The 21,692-nt window shown below is 34.5% G+C and overlaps 1 protein-coding gene across 7 annotated transcripts in view; it reads left to right on the plus strand.

Moving 5' to 3' along the window:
• The window catches only part of LOC121374233 (replication termination factor 2-like), a 55,032-nt gene that overhangs the window by 30,004 nt on the left and 3,336 nt on the right, over window positions 1-21,692 (plus strand). For all 7 annotated transcript variants that reach the window (XR_005958211.1, XM_041501237.1, XM_041501238.1 and 4 more), the window contains 3 exons: window positions 6,744-6,822; window positions 8,486-8,599; window positions 13,763-13,823. Coding sequence is in view for 6 of the 7 variants with exons in the window: in XM_041501237.1 (XP_041357171.1) it covers window positions 6,744-6,822; window positions 8,486-8,599; window positions 13,763-13,823 (254 nt within the window). In the remaining variant the exon portion in view is untranslated. The remainder of the gene's footprint in view (window positions 1-6,743; window positions 6,823-8,485; window positions 8,600-13,762; window positions 13,824-21,692) is intronic.

Below are 21,692 nucleotides of genomic sequence, written 5' to 3' on the forward strand. Positions count from 1 at the left end.
TCTTCAGTTTTCCTCTCATCGATGACGTCACGGGTCTAGATCATCAGTTGTCGACAGTTTCCGGCAAACATCGAAGATCGGCGAAAAAAAAAACCCAACCAAGACTGGCACGCTTAACTTAGTCAATAAGGGCAGCGCTGTAGTTGCGTGTTGTGGTTTATGACGGCAAACAATTCATTACGCCGTATATATGATTTGGTGTCCGGTCTCCTTTAATAAAATCGATTGATTAATAAGTCATTTTTTAAAGTATCAACAATTAAATTCAATCAGCAACATAAGCGCGACTCGTGAGATATGATTGCAAACTTCACTCGATGAGATATAAATCCTATTTGACAAAAACCATGAAATATCTTCTATTTATTGATCATGATGTGATATAAATCCTATTTGACAAAATCCATGAAATATCCTCTATTTATTGATCATGATGAGATATAAATCCTATTTGACAAAAACCATGAAATATCCTCTATTTATTGATCATGATGTGATATAAATCCTATTTGACAAAAAAATGAAATATCCTCTATTTATTGATCATGATGTGAAATAAATCCTATTTGACAAAAACCATGAAATATCCTCTATTTATTGATCATGATGTGATATAAATCCTATTTGACAAAAACCATGAAATATCCTCTATTTATTGATCATGATGTGATATAAATCCTATTTGACAAAAAACATGAAATATCCTCTATTTATTTATAATGAAATATCCTCCATTTATTTACCATGAAATATCCTCTATTTATTTACCATGAAATATCCTCCCATTTATTTACCATGAAATATCCTCCATTTATTTACCATGAAATATCCTCTATTTATTTACCATGAAATATCCTCCATTTATTTACCATGAAATATCCTCCATTTATTTACCATGAAATATCCTCCATTTATTTACCATGAAATATCCTCCATTTATTTACCATGAAATATCCTCTATTTATTTACCATGAAATATCCTCTATTTATTTACCATGAAATATCCTCCATTTATTTACCATGAAATATCCTCCATTTATTTACCATGAAATATCCTCTATTTATTTACCATGAAATATCCTCCATTTATTTACCATGAAATATCCTCTATTTATTTATGATGTGATGCAGGGCTGCAGAAATGGAAATGTTTCACTAGCCCGCCCGATCAGAACCAACTAAATTTTACTAGGCCACCAGCCTATAGAACAATATATTATTGGTTATCAAATTCCAATATACATATACATATACATATACATATACATATACACAGTCAGACCTCGTTACAACAACCATATTCGCCCCTTGGTCACTTTGTCGTTGTATTGAAATTGCCAGTGTATTGAATTGTCATGAGTTTAATATCTCCATTGCCAAAATAACAAAAAATACTAATTAATATTAACTGATGACTGAATAGCATTTAAATAAGTAATGCATTGCAATTATTATTAAAAACAACAAATACACATACATACATTAAATATGTTTTAAAAAACATCATTAAATATATTAAGCAAGGCGCATTCACTGTCAGTCTAATCAAGACATCTACGATTGGTACCTGTTTCGTTTACAAAATATCATGAAAATAGAAGATTTTATTGTTCGCAGTTAATCCTTTAATTGATTAACTAAAGGCTTATTTGCAAAAGCAATATATGTCTACAGATTTCGCAGACATTGGTAGTTCGGACAGCATGTGACACAGTCAGCTCACTACAAAATCACGGATTCTAAGTGGCTGTGTGTGTACTGCCAACGTGCTACGGTATCTGTGATTATGGTATCTGTGATTATGTAATGTCGTTGTAAAGAGGTGTTTTCAGACATCGGATGCACGTTTGTTCCTAATTTGCTCTGTCGGTGTTGGAAGGTGTGGATTCCGATGTAATAAACAGAATAACACTGCTGTACATTTGTTTCCGACAATTTATGGTCAGATGGTGTAAATGTCGTAGTAACGACAGTCGTTGACTGTATGTGTGTGTGTATATAAGAATTGTTTCTCATTTTTTTGGAATTTATCGATGTATAAAAGTCACAAATGGTATAAAATCGCGTAGCGTAGCGAAGCAAAGCAATTTTATACTACATTTGTGACTTTTATACATCGATAAATTCCTAAAAAAAATGAGAAACAATTTTTATAATTACAAACAGTACAAGAAGTGTACCTTAAAAATAATTTCTTTCGTTCTTACCGTCAACCATGTTCTGTAAATAAGTGTAGGAATACATGTATACATACTATTGGATGTTTTGGGGGTATTATATATTGTAATTTTTTTTTTTTTATAACAGAATATCTCATCCAGTTTCCCTTATTTTTTTAATCGAGAAAACAGGTCACTTCCTTGTTCTATTTTTAAAACGAACACCGAACTGGGTCATTGGGCTTCTTGCCCATCCAGCTAAAAATAGTTCCAATCGATCTTGGTCTTCCGTGATGACGTATTTTTATGAGGTTTATGGAAGGATAACGCTTGGTTTTTTAGTGACGTCAGCCAATCAGAATACAGTAAATCGTATAAATTCGGAAAGTTTGTAATTATATATATATATATATATACACACACTACTCAAAAGAAGTTAAGGGTCAAAGGAACTTTTTGATAATTTTTGGAAGTATGTTTTTTTTTAGGCCAGATAGGGTTAGAATATTAACCTTTGTGTTGTCATTTGGACTAAAGACATCACATTATTAAGGGGCATGCAATCATTGCCCTTATCTTTAGAAACTTTTTAAGTTAACCCAGATTTCCTTTTCATGGATTTGAAGCAAAAACATAGTCAGACTAAACTGACAACCTGCCTCGATACACACACTGTGGCACCTAATGCACCATTTGTACGTGCTTAGCATGAGTGTAATTCAATGCATGCCAATTTTAGCAATAAAAGGGATGAGCATTTTCCTTTCATCATCACTTTAAATTTGAAGATGGTTTGACGACAACTCAGTTTGCAAGACAGGGGAAGGGCCATTGGCTGGCTACAAGATGGACACACTCAAAGATCTGTGGCTCACCGTCTAAATGTAAGCCAAAGTGTTATCGGTAGACTCGGGCAGAGGTTCAGGATGACTAATTCTATTCAGAATCGCTCCCGTTCTGGAAGACCACGATCAATAACAGCACGAGAAGACCGTTTCCTGATGATAACGGCATTGCGACAGCGTTTTGTGACCCCACGGCGTCTTCATGATCAACCCAGAGCTGCTACAGGCAACAATGTGTCTGACCAGACCATTAGGAATCGTTTGTGAGACCAAGGTTTGCGATGTCGGCGTCCTGTAGTCCGACCACAGCTACTTGCCCGTCACAGAAGGGCTCGCCTTGATTGGTGCAGACGTCATATCCGGTGGAACCGTGGGCAATGGGCAGAGACATTATTCACAGATGAGTCACGGTACTTGCTCCAGTTCAATGATGGCCGGGCTCGTGTTTACCGTTGTCAAGGAGAAAGATTTGCTGATGTTAACATTGTTCAACATCTACCATTTGGAGGAGGAAGTGTAATGGTGTGGGCGGGCATATCCATGAATCACAGAACCCCTCTGCAGTGTTTCTGCCAGAAAGAAATTTTTGGGTATGGCGCTATGAAATTGAATGCAGCCTCAGTCAACAGGGGGTAAGGGGGGCCTCCCCAACAAAGAAAATGGGTTACATTTAGGGTTAGGGTTAAGAAAATCATACAATAATGAATAAGAATCATTAATTTTGTCAAAATGTTAACTTTAAAAAATTATAATTCGGGTATGGCACCATACCCGTTTTTCCCTCTGGCAGAAACCCTGCTCTGTACATCATTAATAGAAATTTGACTGGTCAGCGTTATCTCAACGAGATTGTTCAACCTTTTGTAATTCCACTTCTGCAGCGGATTGGACTAGGAGCTTGGTTCCAGGACGACAACGCAAGACCTCATCGTACCAGGGTGGTGACCGACTTCCTGCAGCAGCAGAACGTTCAGCACATGGATTGGCCTGCATATTCACCAGACTTGTCACCCACTGAGTTGCGTGGGATGAACTAGGGTGGCGAGTTCGATCACATCACGTCCCTGCTGTCAACCTCCAGCAACTGGCTCAGTAATTAGTTGCAGAATGGCAAGCGATTCCTCAACGTTATTTCCAACGCCTGGTTAACAGCATCAGGCCTTTCCCCAGGATTTTTTTAAGGCGCTTACATATTTAGCATCATTATAACACAAAAATCAAGCCAAAAGAAGTGGGGTAGTGAGTTGAAAACAGTTAAGTGTTTGTCTTCAATCCATCAAATCATGTTGGGGTTGTTTTTGTGTGGGAGGAGGGGGGGGGGGGGGGGCTTTTTTCTAAAAAAAAACCCATCAATTCCCCACCCCCAACAACTTAATAATTTGCGTCATGTTGTTGTTGATTTCAGCGTCGTGTTAAATGCTTGTTGTGATTTCTGCTTGTAAAATACCTAAGCTAAGAATGCTGACTTCACAGTATATTTCATTTATAAAAAAAACTACCAAAAAACCCCCAAAACGTTAATAAAATAAAATTTTACTTTAAAAACAAAATCCAGCTAACTTATTAAATGTCATCTCACAGTTTAACAAATATATATCTAGCATTATCTAACAAATATGATTATTGTAAACTAATTCAGTGTACGTTTAACTGCAATTTGTATAAATACTGCATGCACATTTCCCGCGATCGCGATCTCAGTGCGTGCTCTCGACCATAGGTACAAAATTAACAAAGACAAAGGAAATAACGAAACTGCAGTTAGGTATTCATTGATGCAAACAACTATTGTTTTTCTACACATTTACATCAAGATTTACTCCTGTGTAATCGTATTGTTCATGTCCGCAACGATATCTCTTGACACGTGGGTGTCAGCTGACTCTGAGGCGTGACGTATATTACGCCGAGAGCTTTCCTCAGTTCAGCCAACAAACGTTTTTCCTAACGTTCGCGAACTACTTGATTGGTGTCCGTCGTGTCCATTTGGTTTAACGTGAAGCGCACAAAACAGTGTAGCGAACGTTTTGTTTCCGCTAGGTCTGGCCCTTGGGATAGCCGACATGTCATTCAGCCCTGAACTGGCATGTGTATTCAAATTGACATGCATTGTCGGTTTGTTTTTATTACTTTGGTTCAAAGACTTTACAAAATTAAAATAGCAAGTTACATATCTTCCAGACATTGAATCGCCGTCACATTGCTGTCATACATGTCGAATGCATGCGTTAAAATTAATAACCATGATTATTAAAATTAGCAAACATAAGGCATACGCTGTATTCTGGATAACACCGTTTCTCGTTACCGGTCGCCAGATCGCTATTATGCTAATTGAATATTTGGTATTATTATGTTTGAGGTGTCGAATAGATTATGTAACCGTTTGTTCACATCAGAAGATAGAAAATGACGTTACGGATCACAGCTCCATTGTTTTGTATACATGTTACAAATTAAGCCGACATGGTCCTGCAGTTAAGGCGCTTACCAGACATGAAGGCGCTTACTTGGCTGGCTAAGGGAGCACGGGCCGTGTCGGCTTATCGCTCTAGGGAAACCCCTGAGCATGTGCCAGCGTTGTCAAGAATGTGTGAATGCTAATGGTGGCTACACCAGTTACTGATGCTTCTACTACATGTGTGAACATCATTTTTGGGGGTGCATGACTTTCTCCATCTGGGTAGTAAACTAGTTTCCAAGCAAAGGTTTTTTGTTTTGTGTTTTCTGTTCTTGAGACATCAAATAAATAATTTGTCATTAGTCGTCACAATTTTAGCATAAATATTATTAGCTTATTTTTATTTGCACAAATATTTTTGACCCTTAACTTCTTTTGAGTAGTATATATAATTTTGTATGTATATATATATATATAATTTATGTACAGTCAATCTTCAATAACTCCGCCTTCGATCTCTCGAAAACTTTGATCTCTCAATCAGAAGCGACGGTGCCGGCCGAGGTTGCTATACAAACTAGTAATAATGGCCTTCGAAAACTCAAACTTCGAAAACTCTATAAACTCAATCTCTCAACCTAATTGTTTGGTCCCACCATAAAGATTTAATAGAGTATGCACCTCTAAAACTCGACTCATGTGGATTGATCAAACTGTCGTTGCTGATTTTAAAGACGAATGTATTGTCAATCATGTCAGTCAGGCGAAGCGGACATGTCTCTGGTGGTCTTGGCTGTCGAGGATTAAGATGCAGAATAACAGATCGCCGACTAAACGGAACGAAATGATCCTGTTTGGTTGTCAGTGTTCGTACATGGCAGAGATGCCAACAGCTGGGGTGGTGGGATGTGATGGGGTGGGATAGGATGTGATGGGGTGTGGTGGGATGGGATAGGGTGTGGTGGGATGGGATGGGGTGGTGGGGTGGCATGGGATGGGGTGTGGTGGGATGGGATGGGGTGGCATAGGATGGGATGGGGTGTGGTGGGATGGGATGGGGTGGGATGGGATGGGGTGTGGTGGGATGGGGTGGCATGGGATGGGGTGTGGTGGGATGGGATGGGGTGGCATAGGATGGATGGGGTGGCATAGGATGAGGTGTGATGGGATGGGGTGGCGTGGGATGGGATGAGGTGGCATAGGATGAGGTGTGGTGGTGTTTTGAAAAGCACAAATGTGTGAATATTGTGAAGCATCCTGTCGCCATGTTTGTACTGAAAACCCCAATCTGTGTTTGTTGTCAAAATGATGTGTTACACAGTTTGTTTGTTTTTGCAGGTTTTGCTTTCCGTGGTCATGTGGATGTGTTATATCAGAACGGGCTTTGAAAGAAGTTCCCACTGAAGTTTGTCACACGGTATTTCTTTATAGTAAACACATCTCAATAGCACATAGATTTAAGGAATATGTTGGCTGAGTTTTAAAAAATATTTAAAAAAAATTGAAGGTAAATTTGGGAATTAACTATTCTTAATGTTGATTTAACGTTTTGGCATTCAAATAGTGCCTACAAGATAAGGAATGATGGGATCTTTTATTACAGTGCACTATAAAACAGGATTACATGGGTTGTTGTGTTACAGTGCACTATAAAACAGGATTACATGGGTTGTTTTGTTACAGTGCACTATAAAACAGGATGTCATTTGTTGTTTTGGTCCAGTGCGCTATAAAACAGGATTACATGGGTTGTTTTGTTACAGTGCACTATAAAACAGGATGTCATGGGTCGTTTTGGTTCAGTGCACTATAAAACAGGATCTTATGGGTTGTTTTGTTCCAGTGCTCTACAAAACAGGATCTTATGGGTTGTTTTGGTTCAGTGCACTATAAAACAGGATCTTATGGCTTGTTTTGGTTCAGTGCACTATAAAACAGGATTACATGGGTTGTTTTGGTTCAGTGCACTATAAAACAGGATTACATGGGTTGTTTTGTTACAGTGCACTATAAAACAGGATGTCATGGGTTGTTTTGTTACAGTGCACTATAAAACAGGATGTCATGGGTTGTTTGTTACTGTTCACTATAAAACAGGATTACATGGGTTGTTTTGTTACAGTGCACTATAAAACAGGATTACATAGGTTGTTTTGTTACAGTGCACTATAAAACAGGATCTTGTGGGTTGTTTTGGTTCAGTGCACTATAAAACAAGATGTCATGGGTTGTTTTGGTTCAGTGCACTATAAAACAGGATTACATGGGTCGTTTTGGTTCAGTGCACAATAAAACAGGATCTTATGGGTTGTTTTGGTTCAGTGCACTATAAAACAGGATCTTATGGGTTGTTTTGGTTCAGTGCACTATAAAACAGGATTACATGGGTTGTTTTGGTTCAGTGCACTATAAAACAGGATTACATGAGTTGTTTTGTTAGTGCACTATAAAACAGGATGTCATGGGTTTTGTTACGTGCAATATAAAACAGGATTACATGGGTTTTGTTACAGTCCACTATAAAACAGGATGTCATGGGTTGTTTTGTTACAGTGCACTATAAAACAGGATTACATGGATTGTTTTGTTTCAGTGAACTATAAAACAGGATGTCATGGGTCGTTTTGTTACAGTGCACTATAAAACAGGATTTTATGGGTTGTTTTGTTACAGTGCACTATAAAACAGGATGACATGGGTTGTTTTGTTACAGTGCACTATAAAACAGGATGGCATGGGTTGTTTTGTTACAGTGCACTATAAAACAGGATTGCATGGGTTGTTTTGTTACAGTGCACTATAAAACAGGATTACATGGGTTGTTTGGTTACAGTGCACTATGAAACAGGATGTCATGGGTTGTTTTGTTACAGTGCACTATAAAACAAGATGACATGGGTTGTTTTATTACAGTACACTATAAAACAGGATCTTATGGGTTGTTTTGTTACAGTGCACTATAAAACAGGATGACATTGGTTGTTTTGTTACAGTGGTGAAAAATTCATACAGGATGACATTGGTTGTTTTGTTACAGTGTGGTGAAAAATTCATACAGGATGACATTGCTTGTTTTACAGTGTGGTGAAAAATTCATGCAGGATGACATTATCGTTCTGAATCCCCCAGAGGAAGATCTCGACACTGTGAGACTCCAGATGGAGGCCAGAAGACTCCGACTTAAGCGTGACAAGGTTGGTATTATTTTACTTGTTTACAAACACAACTACTCTGGTGTTATTTTACTTGTTTACAAACCCAACACAACTACTCTGGTGTTATTTTACTTGTTTACAAACACAACACAACTACTCTGGTATTATTTTACTTGTTTACAAACACAACACATCTACTCTGGTGTTATTTTACTTGTTTACAAACACAACTACTCTGGTGTTATTTTACTTGTTTACAAACACAACACAACTACTCTGGTGTTATTTTACTTGTTTACAAACACAACACAACTACTCTGGTGTTATTTTACTTGTTTACAAACACAACCAAACTACTCTGGTGTCATTTTACTTGTTTACAAACACAACACAACTACTCTGGTGTCATTTTACTTGTTTACAAACACAACACAACTACTCTGGTGTTATTTTACTTGTTTACAAACACAACACAACTACTCTGGTGTTATTTTACTTGTTTACAAACACAACACATCTACTCTGGTATTATTTTACTTGTTTACAAACACAACTACTCTGGTGTTATTTTACTTGTTTACAAACACAACACAACTACTCTGATATTATTTTACTTGTTTACAAACACAACTACTCTGGTATCATTTTACTTGTTTACAAACACAACACAACTACTCTGGTGTTAATTTTACTTGTTTACAAACACAACACAACTACTCTGGTGTTATTTTACTTGTTTACAAACACAACACAACTACTCTGGTATTATTTTACTTGTTTACAAACACAACTACTCTGGTATCATTTTACTTGTTTACAAACACAACACAACTACTCTGGTGTTATTTTACTTGTTTACAAACACAACACAACTACTCTGGTGTTATTTTACTTGTTTACAAACACAACTACTCTGGTATCATTTTACTTGTTTACAAACACAACACAACTACTCTAGTGTTATTTTACTTGTTTACAAACACAACACAACTACTCTGGTATTATTTTACTTGTTTACAAACACAACACAACTACTCTGGTATTATTTTACTTGTTTACAAACACAACACAACTACTCTGGTATTATTTTACTTGTTTACAAACACAACTACTCTGTTATCATTTTACTTGTTTACAAACACAACACAACTACTCTGGTGTTATTTTACTTGTTTACAAACACAACACAACTACTCTGGTGTTATTTTACTTGTTTACAAACACAACACAACTACTCTGGTGTTATTTTACTTGTTTACAAACACAACACATCTACTCTGGTATTATTTTACTTGTTTACAAACACAACTACTCTGGTGTTATTTTACTTGTTTACAAACACAACACAACTACTCTGGTGTCATTTTACTTGTTTACAAACACAACACAACTACTCTGTTGTCATTTTACTTGTTTACAAACACAACTACTCTGGTATCATTTTACTTGTTTACAAACACAACACAACTATTCTGGTGTCATTTTACTTGTTTACAAACACAACTACTCTGGTGTCATTTTACTTGTTTATAAACACAACTACTTCAGTATTATTTTAGTTGTTTACCAAAATATTATAGACCACTAACATTGCTATGTTGCATCTCTAAACTATTCACCACAATTTTAAATAACCAATTAAATGCTTTTATTGAAGAAAATAATATAGTGAATGAATCTCAGACTGCTTTCTGAAAAGGCTACTCTGCCACCGACCATCTATTTAATATACATTCCCTTATCGAAATTTTAAAGACAAGGAAAAAAAATAATTATGTTGTGCTTTTGTACATTTCTAAAAAGCTTTTGATCTAATTTCTAGAACTTGTCTCTGGCAGAAATTGTTAGAAAATAAAATAAAAGGAAAATTCTTTAAAATAATTTATCAAATATTTCAAGGAATAAAGTAATGTATTTGTACAAAAAACAAAACCTAAGACCTATTTCCATGCAACATGGGTGTCCGACAAGGAGACACTTTGTCGCCAGTCCTGTTTTCTCTTTATTTAAGTGATCTACATAATTACTTAAAAAGCCGAGCTTGTACTGGGGTATCCCTGGATACAGATGAAACGTTCTCTGAAACAGCTCGTCACTTTTTATGTTTATTATATGCTAACGATACTACTCTTGTCGCATCAAACACCTCTGACTTACAACAATTCCTAAATGTCTTTTCACAATGCATCAAACACCTCTGACTTAAACAATTCCTAAATGTCTTTTCACAATACATCAAACACCTCTGACTTACAACAATTCCTAAATGTCTTTTCACAATATTGCATCAAACACCTCTGACTTACAACAATTCCTAAATGTCTTTTCACAATACATCAAACACCTCTGACTTACAACAATTCCTAAATGTCTTTTCACAATATTGCATCAAACACCTCTGACTTACAACAATTCCTAAATGTCTTTTCACAATATTGCATCAAACACCTCTGACTTAAACAATTCCTCTGACTTACAACAATTCCTGAATGTCTTTTCACAATATTGCATCAAACACCTCTGACTTACAACAATTCCTGAATGTCTTTTCACAATATTGCATCAAACACCTCTGACTTACAACAATTCCTGAATGTCTTTTCACAATATTGCATCAAACACCTCTGACTTACAACAATTCCTGAATGTCTTTTCACAATATTGCATCAAACACCTCTGACTTACAACAATTCCTGAATGTCTTTTCACAATATTGCATCAAACACCTCTGACTTACAACAATTCCTGAATGTCTTTTCACAATATTGCATCAAACACCTCTGACTTACAACAATTCCTGAATGTCTTTTCACAATACTGCATCAAACACCTCTGACTTACAACAATTCCTGAATGTCTTTTCACAATACTGCATCAAACACCTCTGACTTACAACAATTCCTGAATGTCTTTTCACAATACATCAAACACCTCTGACTTACAACAATTCCTGAATGTCTTTTCACAATATTGCATCAAACACCTCTGACTTACAACAATTCCTGAATGTCTTTTCACAATACTGCATCAAACACCTCTGACTTACAACAATTCCTGAATGTCTTTTCACAATACTGCATCAAACACCTCTGACTTACAACAATTCCTGAATGTCTTTTCACAATATTGCATCAAACACCTCTGACAACAATTCCTGAATGTTTTTTCACAATATTGCAATAAACTACTCTGATGTTATTTGGGGACACAGCCCAGTGGTACAGCGCTCGCTTGGTGCACAGTCGGTTTGGGATCGATCCCCGTCAGTGGGCCCATTGGGCTATTTCTCGCTCCAGCCAGTGCACCACGATGGTACATCAAAGGCCGTGGTATGTGCTATCCTGTCTATGGGATGGTGCATATAAAAGATCCCTTGCTGCTAATCGAAAAGAGTAGCCCATGAAGTGGCGACAGCAGGTTTCCTCCCTCTATATCTTTGTGGTCCTTAACCATATGTCCGACGCCATATAACTGTAAATAAAATGTGTCGAGTTCGTCGTTAAATAAAACATTTCCTTCCTGATGTTATTTTATTTATTTATTAACACAATCACGGTGATGTTATCAGCAAAACCACTAACATAATTTAACAAACACTACCCAGTATAATGAATAAAGCTAACCAGTATAATGAATAATCACTACCCAGTATAATGAATAAAGCTAACCAGTATAATGAGTTACTCAGTAACTTCAAGTTAGTATTTTCTCGTATATGTATAACGGCCAGAGTATCGATCAGATTTAAACAGACCTAGATCAGCTGAAGAAGGTAAAATTCATACAGAAAACTACTGACCAGCTTCTGTTCTTCCATTACTCTCAAAACATAGAGCTAAGTGAAAGCTAGGGTTACATTATAGTAAAATTGTTAACTTTGAGCTATACTGTTTAAATATATTATTTTGTATTCCTGATAAAAAGTGTGCTTTCATGTTAGCGCCACAAAGCCACTTACAAAATACCTGCGCCAAATGTTCCAAACTTTATTAAAAAACAAGGATAACCATGTTATTCATATATGACATCATTCTGGATCATTTTCAATATACATATACTTCACAGCCAGGGGTAGGGGAAAATAAAATTGTCAATCGGTCCCACTTGATGTCATCATTACATAATGGAATAAATAATATAAAAAAAGGAATAAAAGTTATGAATTTTAATTCCCATATATGTATAAAAAGTACGAGTATTCAGTACTTTGTCCTGAAAATTAATAAAAGATGGCATCGTTGAAGCATTTGACAGCCTGAGCTAGCACGTTTAGACAAAGAGATTAATAACGTCATCGCTGATTGGATGAAATTTTACCTCTACTGGCCCCAGAGATAACCAGTACATGTAGCTGTTCTGCTTACTCCCACTTGTTAACAAAAAAGGTGGAAACCTTTTGTTAATTCTAAAATCCTTTATAATTATTGGATACACTACATTGAACAGTCAACAATAAATACATTTATAGATTATTTCAGTATATTTTATGCTATTTCAAGCAGTTTGTATTGCACAAAAGCCTCTTGCTTTGGACTAGGACACTCAACCCGACAGAGCTCCGTACACAGGTGTTGACAGGTATTGATTTTAACTAGCTGCAAACTCTGGGTCCTTTGTTTTTAATTGGAATGTAATACCTTGATGGCTCTCTTACCAAGAATGGTGTTATTGTTAACATCTGTTTAATCTCTTGACTGGCTCAGCGACTTTGACAAATGTCTAGCCTAGTGGCAGTGGATTGACACTACTGTAGGTCCGACTTCAGTGACTGGCGATATATACTTAGGCAGACTTTAAAATCACAGATGTCTGAAACACCAGCCATATTGACCACTATTTATTTATTATTTTAAATCATGTACAAGATACCGATGTCAAGGCAGGCTAGTCCACTTGACGGATAGGAATTTGTTCCAGTAATAGAAATGGACAAGTGCTTCGGTCTGACAAGAATGACAAAAGTGGGACCAGCAAACACACAATTTAAAAAAAAAAAAATTGGTCTCAGAGATCGAGAATCAGTCCCAGACCGTGAAAAAAGGGCGTTTCCCCACCCATGTTCACAGCTGCATTGGGTGAAAAATCACAAAAAGTTTCATCACAATTCAAGGGAGTTAACTCTGTGGTCCTTATAACATGACCATGTAACATAATTACTTTGTTAAACTTCACTAGGAAGTAATGTTTATGTTTTTCTTTTAGAAATTGCGAAAAGCTCAAAAACACACGATAGCAGACATCATCATTGACAGTGTGGCTGAAGGTAGGAAACAACGTTCATACAGTTCTTTTCTGAAGTATCACGTACCTGATATATGTAGTATCACATATCTAAGATATATAGTATCACATACCTAATATATGTAGTATCATATATTTAATATATGTAGTATCACATACCTAATATATGAAGTATCACATACCTAATATATGTAGTATCAAATATCTAATATATGTAGTATCACATATCTAATATATGTAGTATCACATACCTAATATATGTAATATTACATAACTAATATATGTAGTAGCAAATACCTAATATATGTAGTATCACATACCTAATATATGTAGTATCAAATATCTAATATATGTAGTAGCACATACCTAATATATGTAGTAGCACATACCTAATATATGAAGTATCAAATATCTAATATATGTAGTAGCACATACCTAATATATGTAGTAGCACATACCTAATATATGAAGTATCAAATATCTAATATATGTAGTATCACATACCTAATATATGTAGTATCAAATACCTAATATATGTAGTATCACATAACTAATATATCTAGTAGCAAATACCTAATATATGTAGTAGCACATACCTAATATATGTAGTAGCACATACCTAATATATGAAGTAACAAATATGTAGGCGCATATACATGATATATGTAGTATCACATACCTAATATATGTAGTATCAAATATCTAATATATGTAGTATCACAAATATCTAATATATGTAGTATCACATACCTAATATATGTAGTATCAAATACCTAATATATGTAGTATGACATACCTAATATATGTAGTAGCACATACCTAATATATGAAGTATCAAATATTTAATATATGTAGTAGCACATTCCTGTCACAGGGATCCTATAATACCCGTAACTGAATAAAACACGATTATCCAAATATCTCTCCTAACTGTATATCTGTTAGATCTCTCTGTAATGGGCAGTTCAATACCCGCGTGTGGCTCGTCTAGGTATGATCAGAGATACGATCTATATAAAGTATATGTAATATAGCACGTTTAGTTCACTAGAAAACACAACAAAAACAATACACTTTGGAATCTGTATTAACCTACGCTAACAAATGTACTGCTGCAGTAGTTAATTAACAACAACAAATAATAACAACCCAGAACTGATCACTTAATTAGTTAATCTCTAGGTGTCTAGTTTACACAATATGCTAATCACTTCACCGTGACACAACACCCACACGTGTGATAATTGAGAAACGCTTCCAGGGGAACTTAATTAATAAAGGAATTACAACTCTATTCCTAACTGGTTAATTTTTAATTAACCCTTACTACTCGTTCAGTAACGTGTGATAATTGAGAAACGCTGCCAGGGGAACTTAATTAATAAAGGAATTACAACTCTATTCCTAACTGGTTAATTTTTAATTAACCCTTACTACTCCTTCAGTAACGTGTGATAATTGAGAAACGCTGCCAGGGGAACTTAATTAATAAAGGAATTACAACTCTGTTCCTAACTGGTTAATTTTTAATTAACCCTTAACTACTCATTCAGTAACCTTGTAACACAGAATTAATACTGGTACCTATCACAATAAAGACAATAACCTACAGTTTACCTAGGTCCTCTAGGATGACTGGCTAAGCTTTAATAATTATTTAGACAGTGAGCCTACAGTTTACTGCGTCAGATGACCGGCAGCACCGTCTAAATAATATTGGTATAATACAGTATTAAAATATTTAAAGTCACATAAATCACATCAAGGTTATACACAGAGCAGAAAATATATAATTACCAGTCCGGACGGACAGCGATCCCTGGAAGCCTTCCTATGTTTCTCCCCGATATCTCTAAAACCCTAGCTATTTATTATAAAATCCCAGACTGGTCCAGAGACAGCACGCAAAACCGAATCTTATGATGTGTATATTTCCATAGTAACCAGGCGGTATTTTTTTTTACAAGCCTAGACTTACTGTCGCCTAGTTCGCCAAATATACCCCGATCGTACCGAACTAGCTGAGGTATTACGTAACTACTGGCCACATGGCCTGCGCATCTGGTCCGGGTGTGTATTGGAAAGTACAGCTCGACGACCGTCACGCAGAGGTATTACGTAACAAGGTCCACCTGGGCTTAAGTGCATATTGAGACTGCACACGGCCCTCAAAAACAATTAATATCGCCACAGGCGAAAACAAAATTAAGAGCATGTTCCGTCACACATACCTAATATATGAAGTATCAAATATCTAATATATGTAGTATCACATACCTAATATATGTAGTATCAAATATCTAATATATGTAGTATCACATATTTAATATATGTAGTAGCACATACCTAATATATGAAGTATCACATACCTAATATATGTTGTATCAAATATCTAATATATGTAGTATCGCATATCTAATATATGTAGTAGCACATACCTAATATATGTAGTATCTAATATATCACATACCTAATATAATATGTAGTATCACATACCTACCGTATTTTCCCGTGTATTATGCACACTTTTTTTCCAGAAAATACAGGTTGAAAATGGGGGTGCGCACTGTACATAGCAATAGAAAAAAATTCTTTTGAAAATGTCCAGCGATCACCCATGAAAAATCGTCGATCGGTAGTTTACGGTACTTTACAGGTTATTGACAGTGTTCATTACAATGAAACGCCAAAACCCTCTTAAAAATCGCTTTTCACTTGTGATGGTTGTAATAAATGCAAAATAAATCTACAAAAGTATCCATGCCTCTCCAAAAAGTGCACAAAAATGACAAAACTGGACCGTAAATATTTTTAATTTCCATGAGATTTAATTCGCCATTTCCGGCAAACCGGAAATATACCACACTATTATAAATTTAGAAATCTCGCGTATTCACGTTAGCCACGAGAACGAAATGTAATATGCTATATTTTTGTTTTCATATATTTATTAGTCATTTACAGTGTACGGGGTATATAACTTTGTTTTGATTTATGCATGTGTGAGTCTGTGACATGTAAGTACGCAAGTACTAGCCTTTGTTTAATGTGACATGTAGGTCTATGTACTCAAATACCTAACTTGAGTTTTGTTTCTTGGTTTCTTGAATATACCGCTTCTTTCGCTTTTCCGAAGTTTTCGTTAATTTTGGTGACGGGGAAAGTGGTACATCTTGCATTCACTGTCGATTTTGTGGTTTGAAAAAACGGTGCGCATTATATTTTGGTTCATGTTTTTTTTCTTGGAATAAACGTTCAAAGTGGGGGGTGCGCATTATACACCGGTGCGCATAATACATGGGAAAATACGGTAATATAATATATAGTATCAAATACCTAATATATGTAGTATCAAATATCTAATATATCACATACCTAATATAATATGTAGTATCACATACCTAATATAATATGTAGTATCAAATGCCTAATATATGTAGTATCACATACCTAATATATGTAATATCACATATCTAATATATGTAGTATCCATACCTAATATATGTAGTATCCATACCTAATATATGTAGTATCACATGTCTAATATATGTAGTATTTAATATATGTAGTATCACATATCTAATATATGTAGTATCACATACCTAATATATGTAGTATCAAATGCCTAATATATGTAGTATCACATACCTAATATATGTAATATCACATATCTAATATATGTAGTATCCATACCTAATATATGTAGTATCACATGTCTAATATATGTAGTATTTAATATATGTAGTATCACATATCTAATATATGTAGTATCACATACCTAATATATGTAATATCACATATCTAATATATGTAGTATCCATACCTAATATATGTAGTATCACATGTCTAATATATGTAGTATTTAATATATGTAGTATCACATATCTAATATATGTAGTATCACATACCTAATATATGTAGTATCAAATATCTAATATATCACATACATAATATAATATGTAGTATCACATGATTAATATATGTAGTATCAAATATCTAATATATCACATACGTAATATAATATGTAGTATCACATGATTAATATATGTAGTATCACATGATTAATATATGTAGTATCACATACCTAATATATCACATACGTAATATAATATGTAGTATCACATGATTAATATATGTAGTATCACATGATTAATATATGTAGTATCACATACCTAATATATCACATACGTAATATAATATGTAGTATCACATGATTAATATATGTAGTATCACATGATTAATATATGTAGTATCACATACCTAATATATCACATACGTAATATAATATGTAGTATCACATGATTAATATATGTAGTATCACATGATTAATATATGTAGTATCACATGATTAATATATGTAGTATCACATACCTAATATATCACATACGTAATATAATATGTAGTATCACATGATTAATATATGTAGTATCAAATATCTAATATATCACATACGTAATATAATATGTAGTATCACATGATTAATATATGTAGTATCACATGATTAATATATGTAGTATCAAATATCTAATATATCACATACGTAATATAATATGTAGTATCACATGATTAATATATGTAGTATCAAATATCTAATATATCACATACGTAATATAATATGTAGTATCACATGATTAATATATGTAGTATCACATGATTAATATATGTAGTATCAAATATCTAATATATCACATACGTAATATAATATGTAGTATCACATGATTAATATATGTAGTATCACATGATTAATATATGTAGTATCACATGATTAATATATGTAGTATCACATGATTAATATATGTAGTATCACATGATTAATATATGTAGTATCAAATATCTAAGGGCTCTTTTCACAAAAAGGGGCAAATAATGGTAAAGAATTTTTAAAAATATAAAATATTGTTGTTCATGTCTTCAATAGTAAAACCGGCCTCGGTGATGTCATGGTTAGGCCATCGGTCTACAGGCTGGTAGGTACTGGGTTCGGATCCCAGTCGAGGCATGGGATTTTTAATCCAGATACCGACTCCAAACCCTGAGTGAGTGCTCCGCAAGGCTCAATGGGTAGGTGTAAACCACTTGCACCGACCAGTGCTCCATAACTGGTTCAACAAAGGCCATGGTTTGTGCTATCCTGCCTGTGGGAAGTGCAATTAAAAGATCCTTTGCTGTTAATTGGAAAGAGTAGCCCATGAAGTGGCGACAGCAGGTCTCCTCTCAAAATCTGTGTGGTCTTTAACCATATGTCTGACGTCATATAACCGTAAATAAAATGTGTTGAGTGCGTCGTTAAATAAAACATTTCTTTCTTTCTTTCAATAGTAAAATCTAAAGCAAATATGTTCAATGGTACATAATTTCAAGTACCAAAATTAGAGATGTGTAAATTTTTTAAATCGCTATGGAAGTTAAACTTGATCTGTAACAGTACATGATATAGCTATATACAAAATTCGATCTCAATATCTTCAGGCATTGAAAAACAAAGTCTGGAAAGCAAATTTTTATATCTCCTAAGTTCGAAAGGGCCATAACTCTGTAAAACAAATTAACAAATTGCCATGAAAGTGAACACATTTTTGTAACAGAACGTGATAAAGATACACACACAATTTTAACTCAATATCTTGAGGCATTGGGAGATAAGTCCGGAAAACAAATTTCTGTATCTCCTAAGTTCAAGGGCCATAACTCTGTCCAAATTGGATAAATCGTCATGAAAGTCAAACTTGATCGGTAATAGTATATGGTAAAGCTATATACCAAACTGTAGCGCAATAAATCGAGGCATTGTGAAAAAAGCCATCTGAAAAACTATGTGGGATGGACAGGCACACACAGACAGAGGGACGGACAAGGTTGGACTGGTAGGGGACTAATAAATCAATGTGCTCTAGTGGTGTCACTAAACAAACAAACGTTAATTTTTTATGGCTTGAAAAGTACCCGTTGGGTTGGGGGAATATCTGCAAAACGTTGTCTTTCTTGAAAGAGATATTTTTATTGATTGTTGTCAAGCTTAGAGTATGTTAGTCAGAATATCTGCAAAACATTGTCTTTCTTGAAATATATTTTTATTGATTGTTGTGAAGCTTAGAGGATGTTAGTCAGAATATCTGCAAAATGTTGTCTTTCTTGAAATATATATTTTTTCATTGTTGTCAAGCTTAGAGGATGTTAGTCAGAATATCTGCAAAACATTGTCTTTCTTGAAATATATTTTTATTGATTGTTGTCAAGCTTAGAGGATGTTAGTCAGAATATCTGCAAAATGTTGTCTTTCTTGAAATATATTTTTATTGATTGTTGTCAAGCTTAGAGGATGTTAGTCAGAATATCTGCAAAACGTTGTCTTTCTTGAAAGAGATATTTTTATTGATTGTTGTCAAGCTTAGAGGATGTTAGTCAGAATATCTGCAAAACGTTGTCTTTCTTGAAATATATTTTTATTGATTGTTGTGAAGCTTAGAGGATGTTAGTCAGAATATCTGCAAAATGTTGTCTTTCTTGAAATATATTTTTATTGATTGTTGTCAAGCTTAGAGGATGTTAGTCAGAATATCTGCAAAATGTTGTCTTTCTTGAAATATATTTTTATTGATTGTTGTCAAGCTTAGAGGATGTTAGAATATCTGCAAAACATTGTCTTTCTTGAAATATATTTTTTTTCATTGTTGTCAAGCTTAGAGGATGTTAGTCAGAATATCTGCAAAACATTGTCTTTCTTGAAATATATTTTTATTGATTGTTGTCAAGCTTAGAGGATGTTAGTCAGAATATCTGCAAAATGTTGTCTTTCTTGAAATATATTTTTATTGATTGTTGTCAAGCTTAGAGGATGTTAGTCAGAATATCTGCAAAACGTTGTCTTTCTTGAAAGAGATATTTTTATTGATTGTTGTCAAGCTTAGAGGATGTTAGTCAGAATATCTGCAAAATGTTGTCTTTCTTGAAATATATTTTTATTGATTGTTGTCAAGCTTAGAGGATGTTAGTCAGAATATCTGCAAAATGTTGTCTTTCTTGAAATATATTTTTATTGATTGTTGTCAAGCTTAGAGGATGTTAGAATATCTGCAAAACATTGTCTTTCTTGAAATATATTTTTATTGATTGTTGTCTTCCCTATTAGAGATATTCCATTTTAGATATTCAAGCATTTGAAGGATTCATCCTTAAACAGTCATCCATTAACTGATCTTGTTCACCTGTTTTACTATTCATTAAAAAGTCCCCATTTGATGCATTTAAAAACTATAAATATAATGGAACCAGGAAACAGTTTGTGTTTTAAAAACTTTGATGAGTGATAGTGATCAGTTGAAAATTGAGTAGCAACTACTATTTATTAACATTTTAGAATTGTATAGTATCTCTGGAATTCCCTGAAAACATTGTTTTAAAGTAAAAAAAAAAATTAGTTTGAGATTACTTTGAATGTCTTTTTTCAGTGATTCTGGTGACAGTTTGGGACACTGTCACGTGTGTTATTTTCTGTCACATGTGTTACTTTCTGTCACGTGTGTTACCACCAACTCAGACTCGATTCCAGTGAGACTGAATAATTATCTTTTATTTTAGACTGGTGCAGGTAGACCATCTTTCCATCTATGAACACATTTTGACATCAACTTGTTATCTGCACACTTCACAGAGATTTTTTAATGAAATCCATGACCCTTCAAAACTTTATCCAATTTAACGTCACGTGTGTTACTGACGCTTTTGGGACTTTCCTGCCCAACCCGTCACCAGTGTCTAATATGTTGAGGATATTTAACAAGTTTAGCCAGTATACGTTATCATAAAGCACACAAGAGCACCTTGATATATCACAGTTATTCAGTAGAGGCTGATAGATATGTCTGAATGTCACGTGATACTGTGGAATTGC

This window comes from Gigantopelta aegis, chromosome 6 (assembly GCF_016097555.1).
Source record: "Gigantopelta aegis isolate Gae_Host chromosome 6, Gae_host_genome, whole genome shotgun sequence".
In the NCBI taxonomy this organism is placed as follows: Eukaryota; Metazoa; Mollusca; class Gastropoda; order Neomphalida; family Peltospiridae; genus Gigantopelta; species Gigantopelta aegis.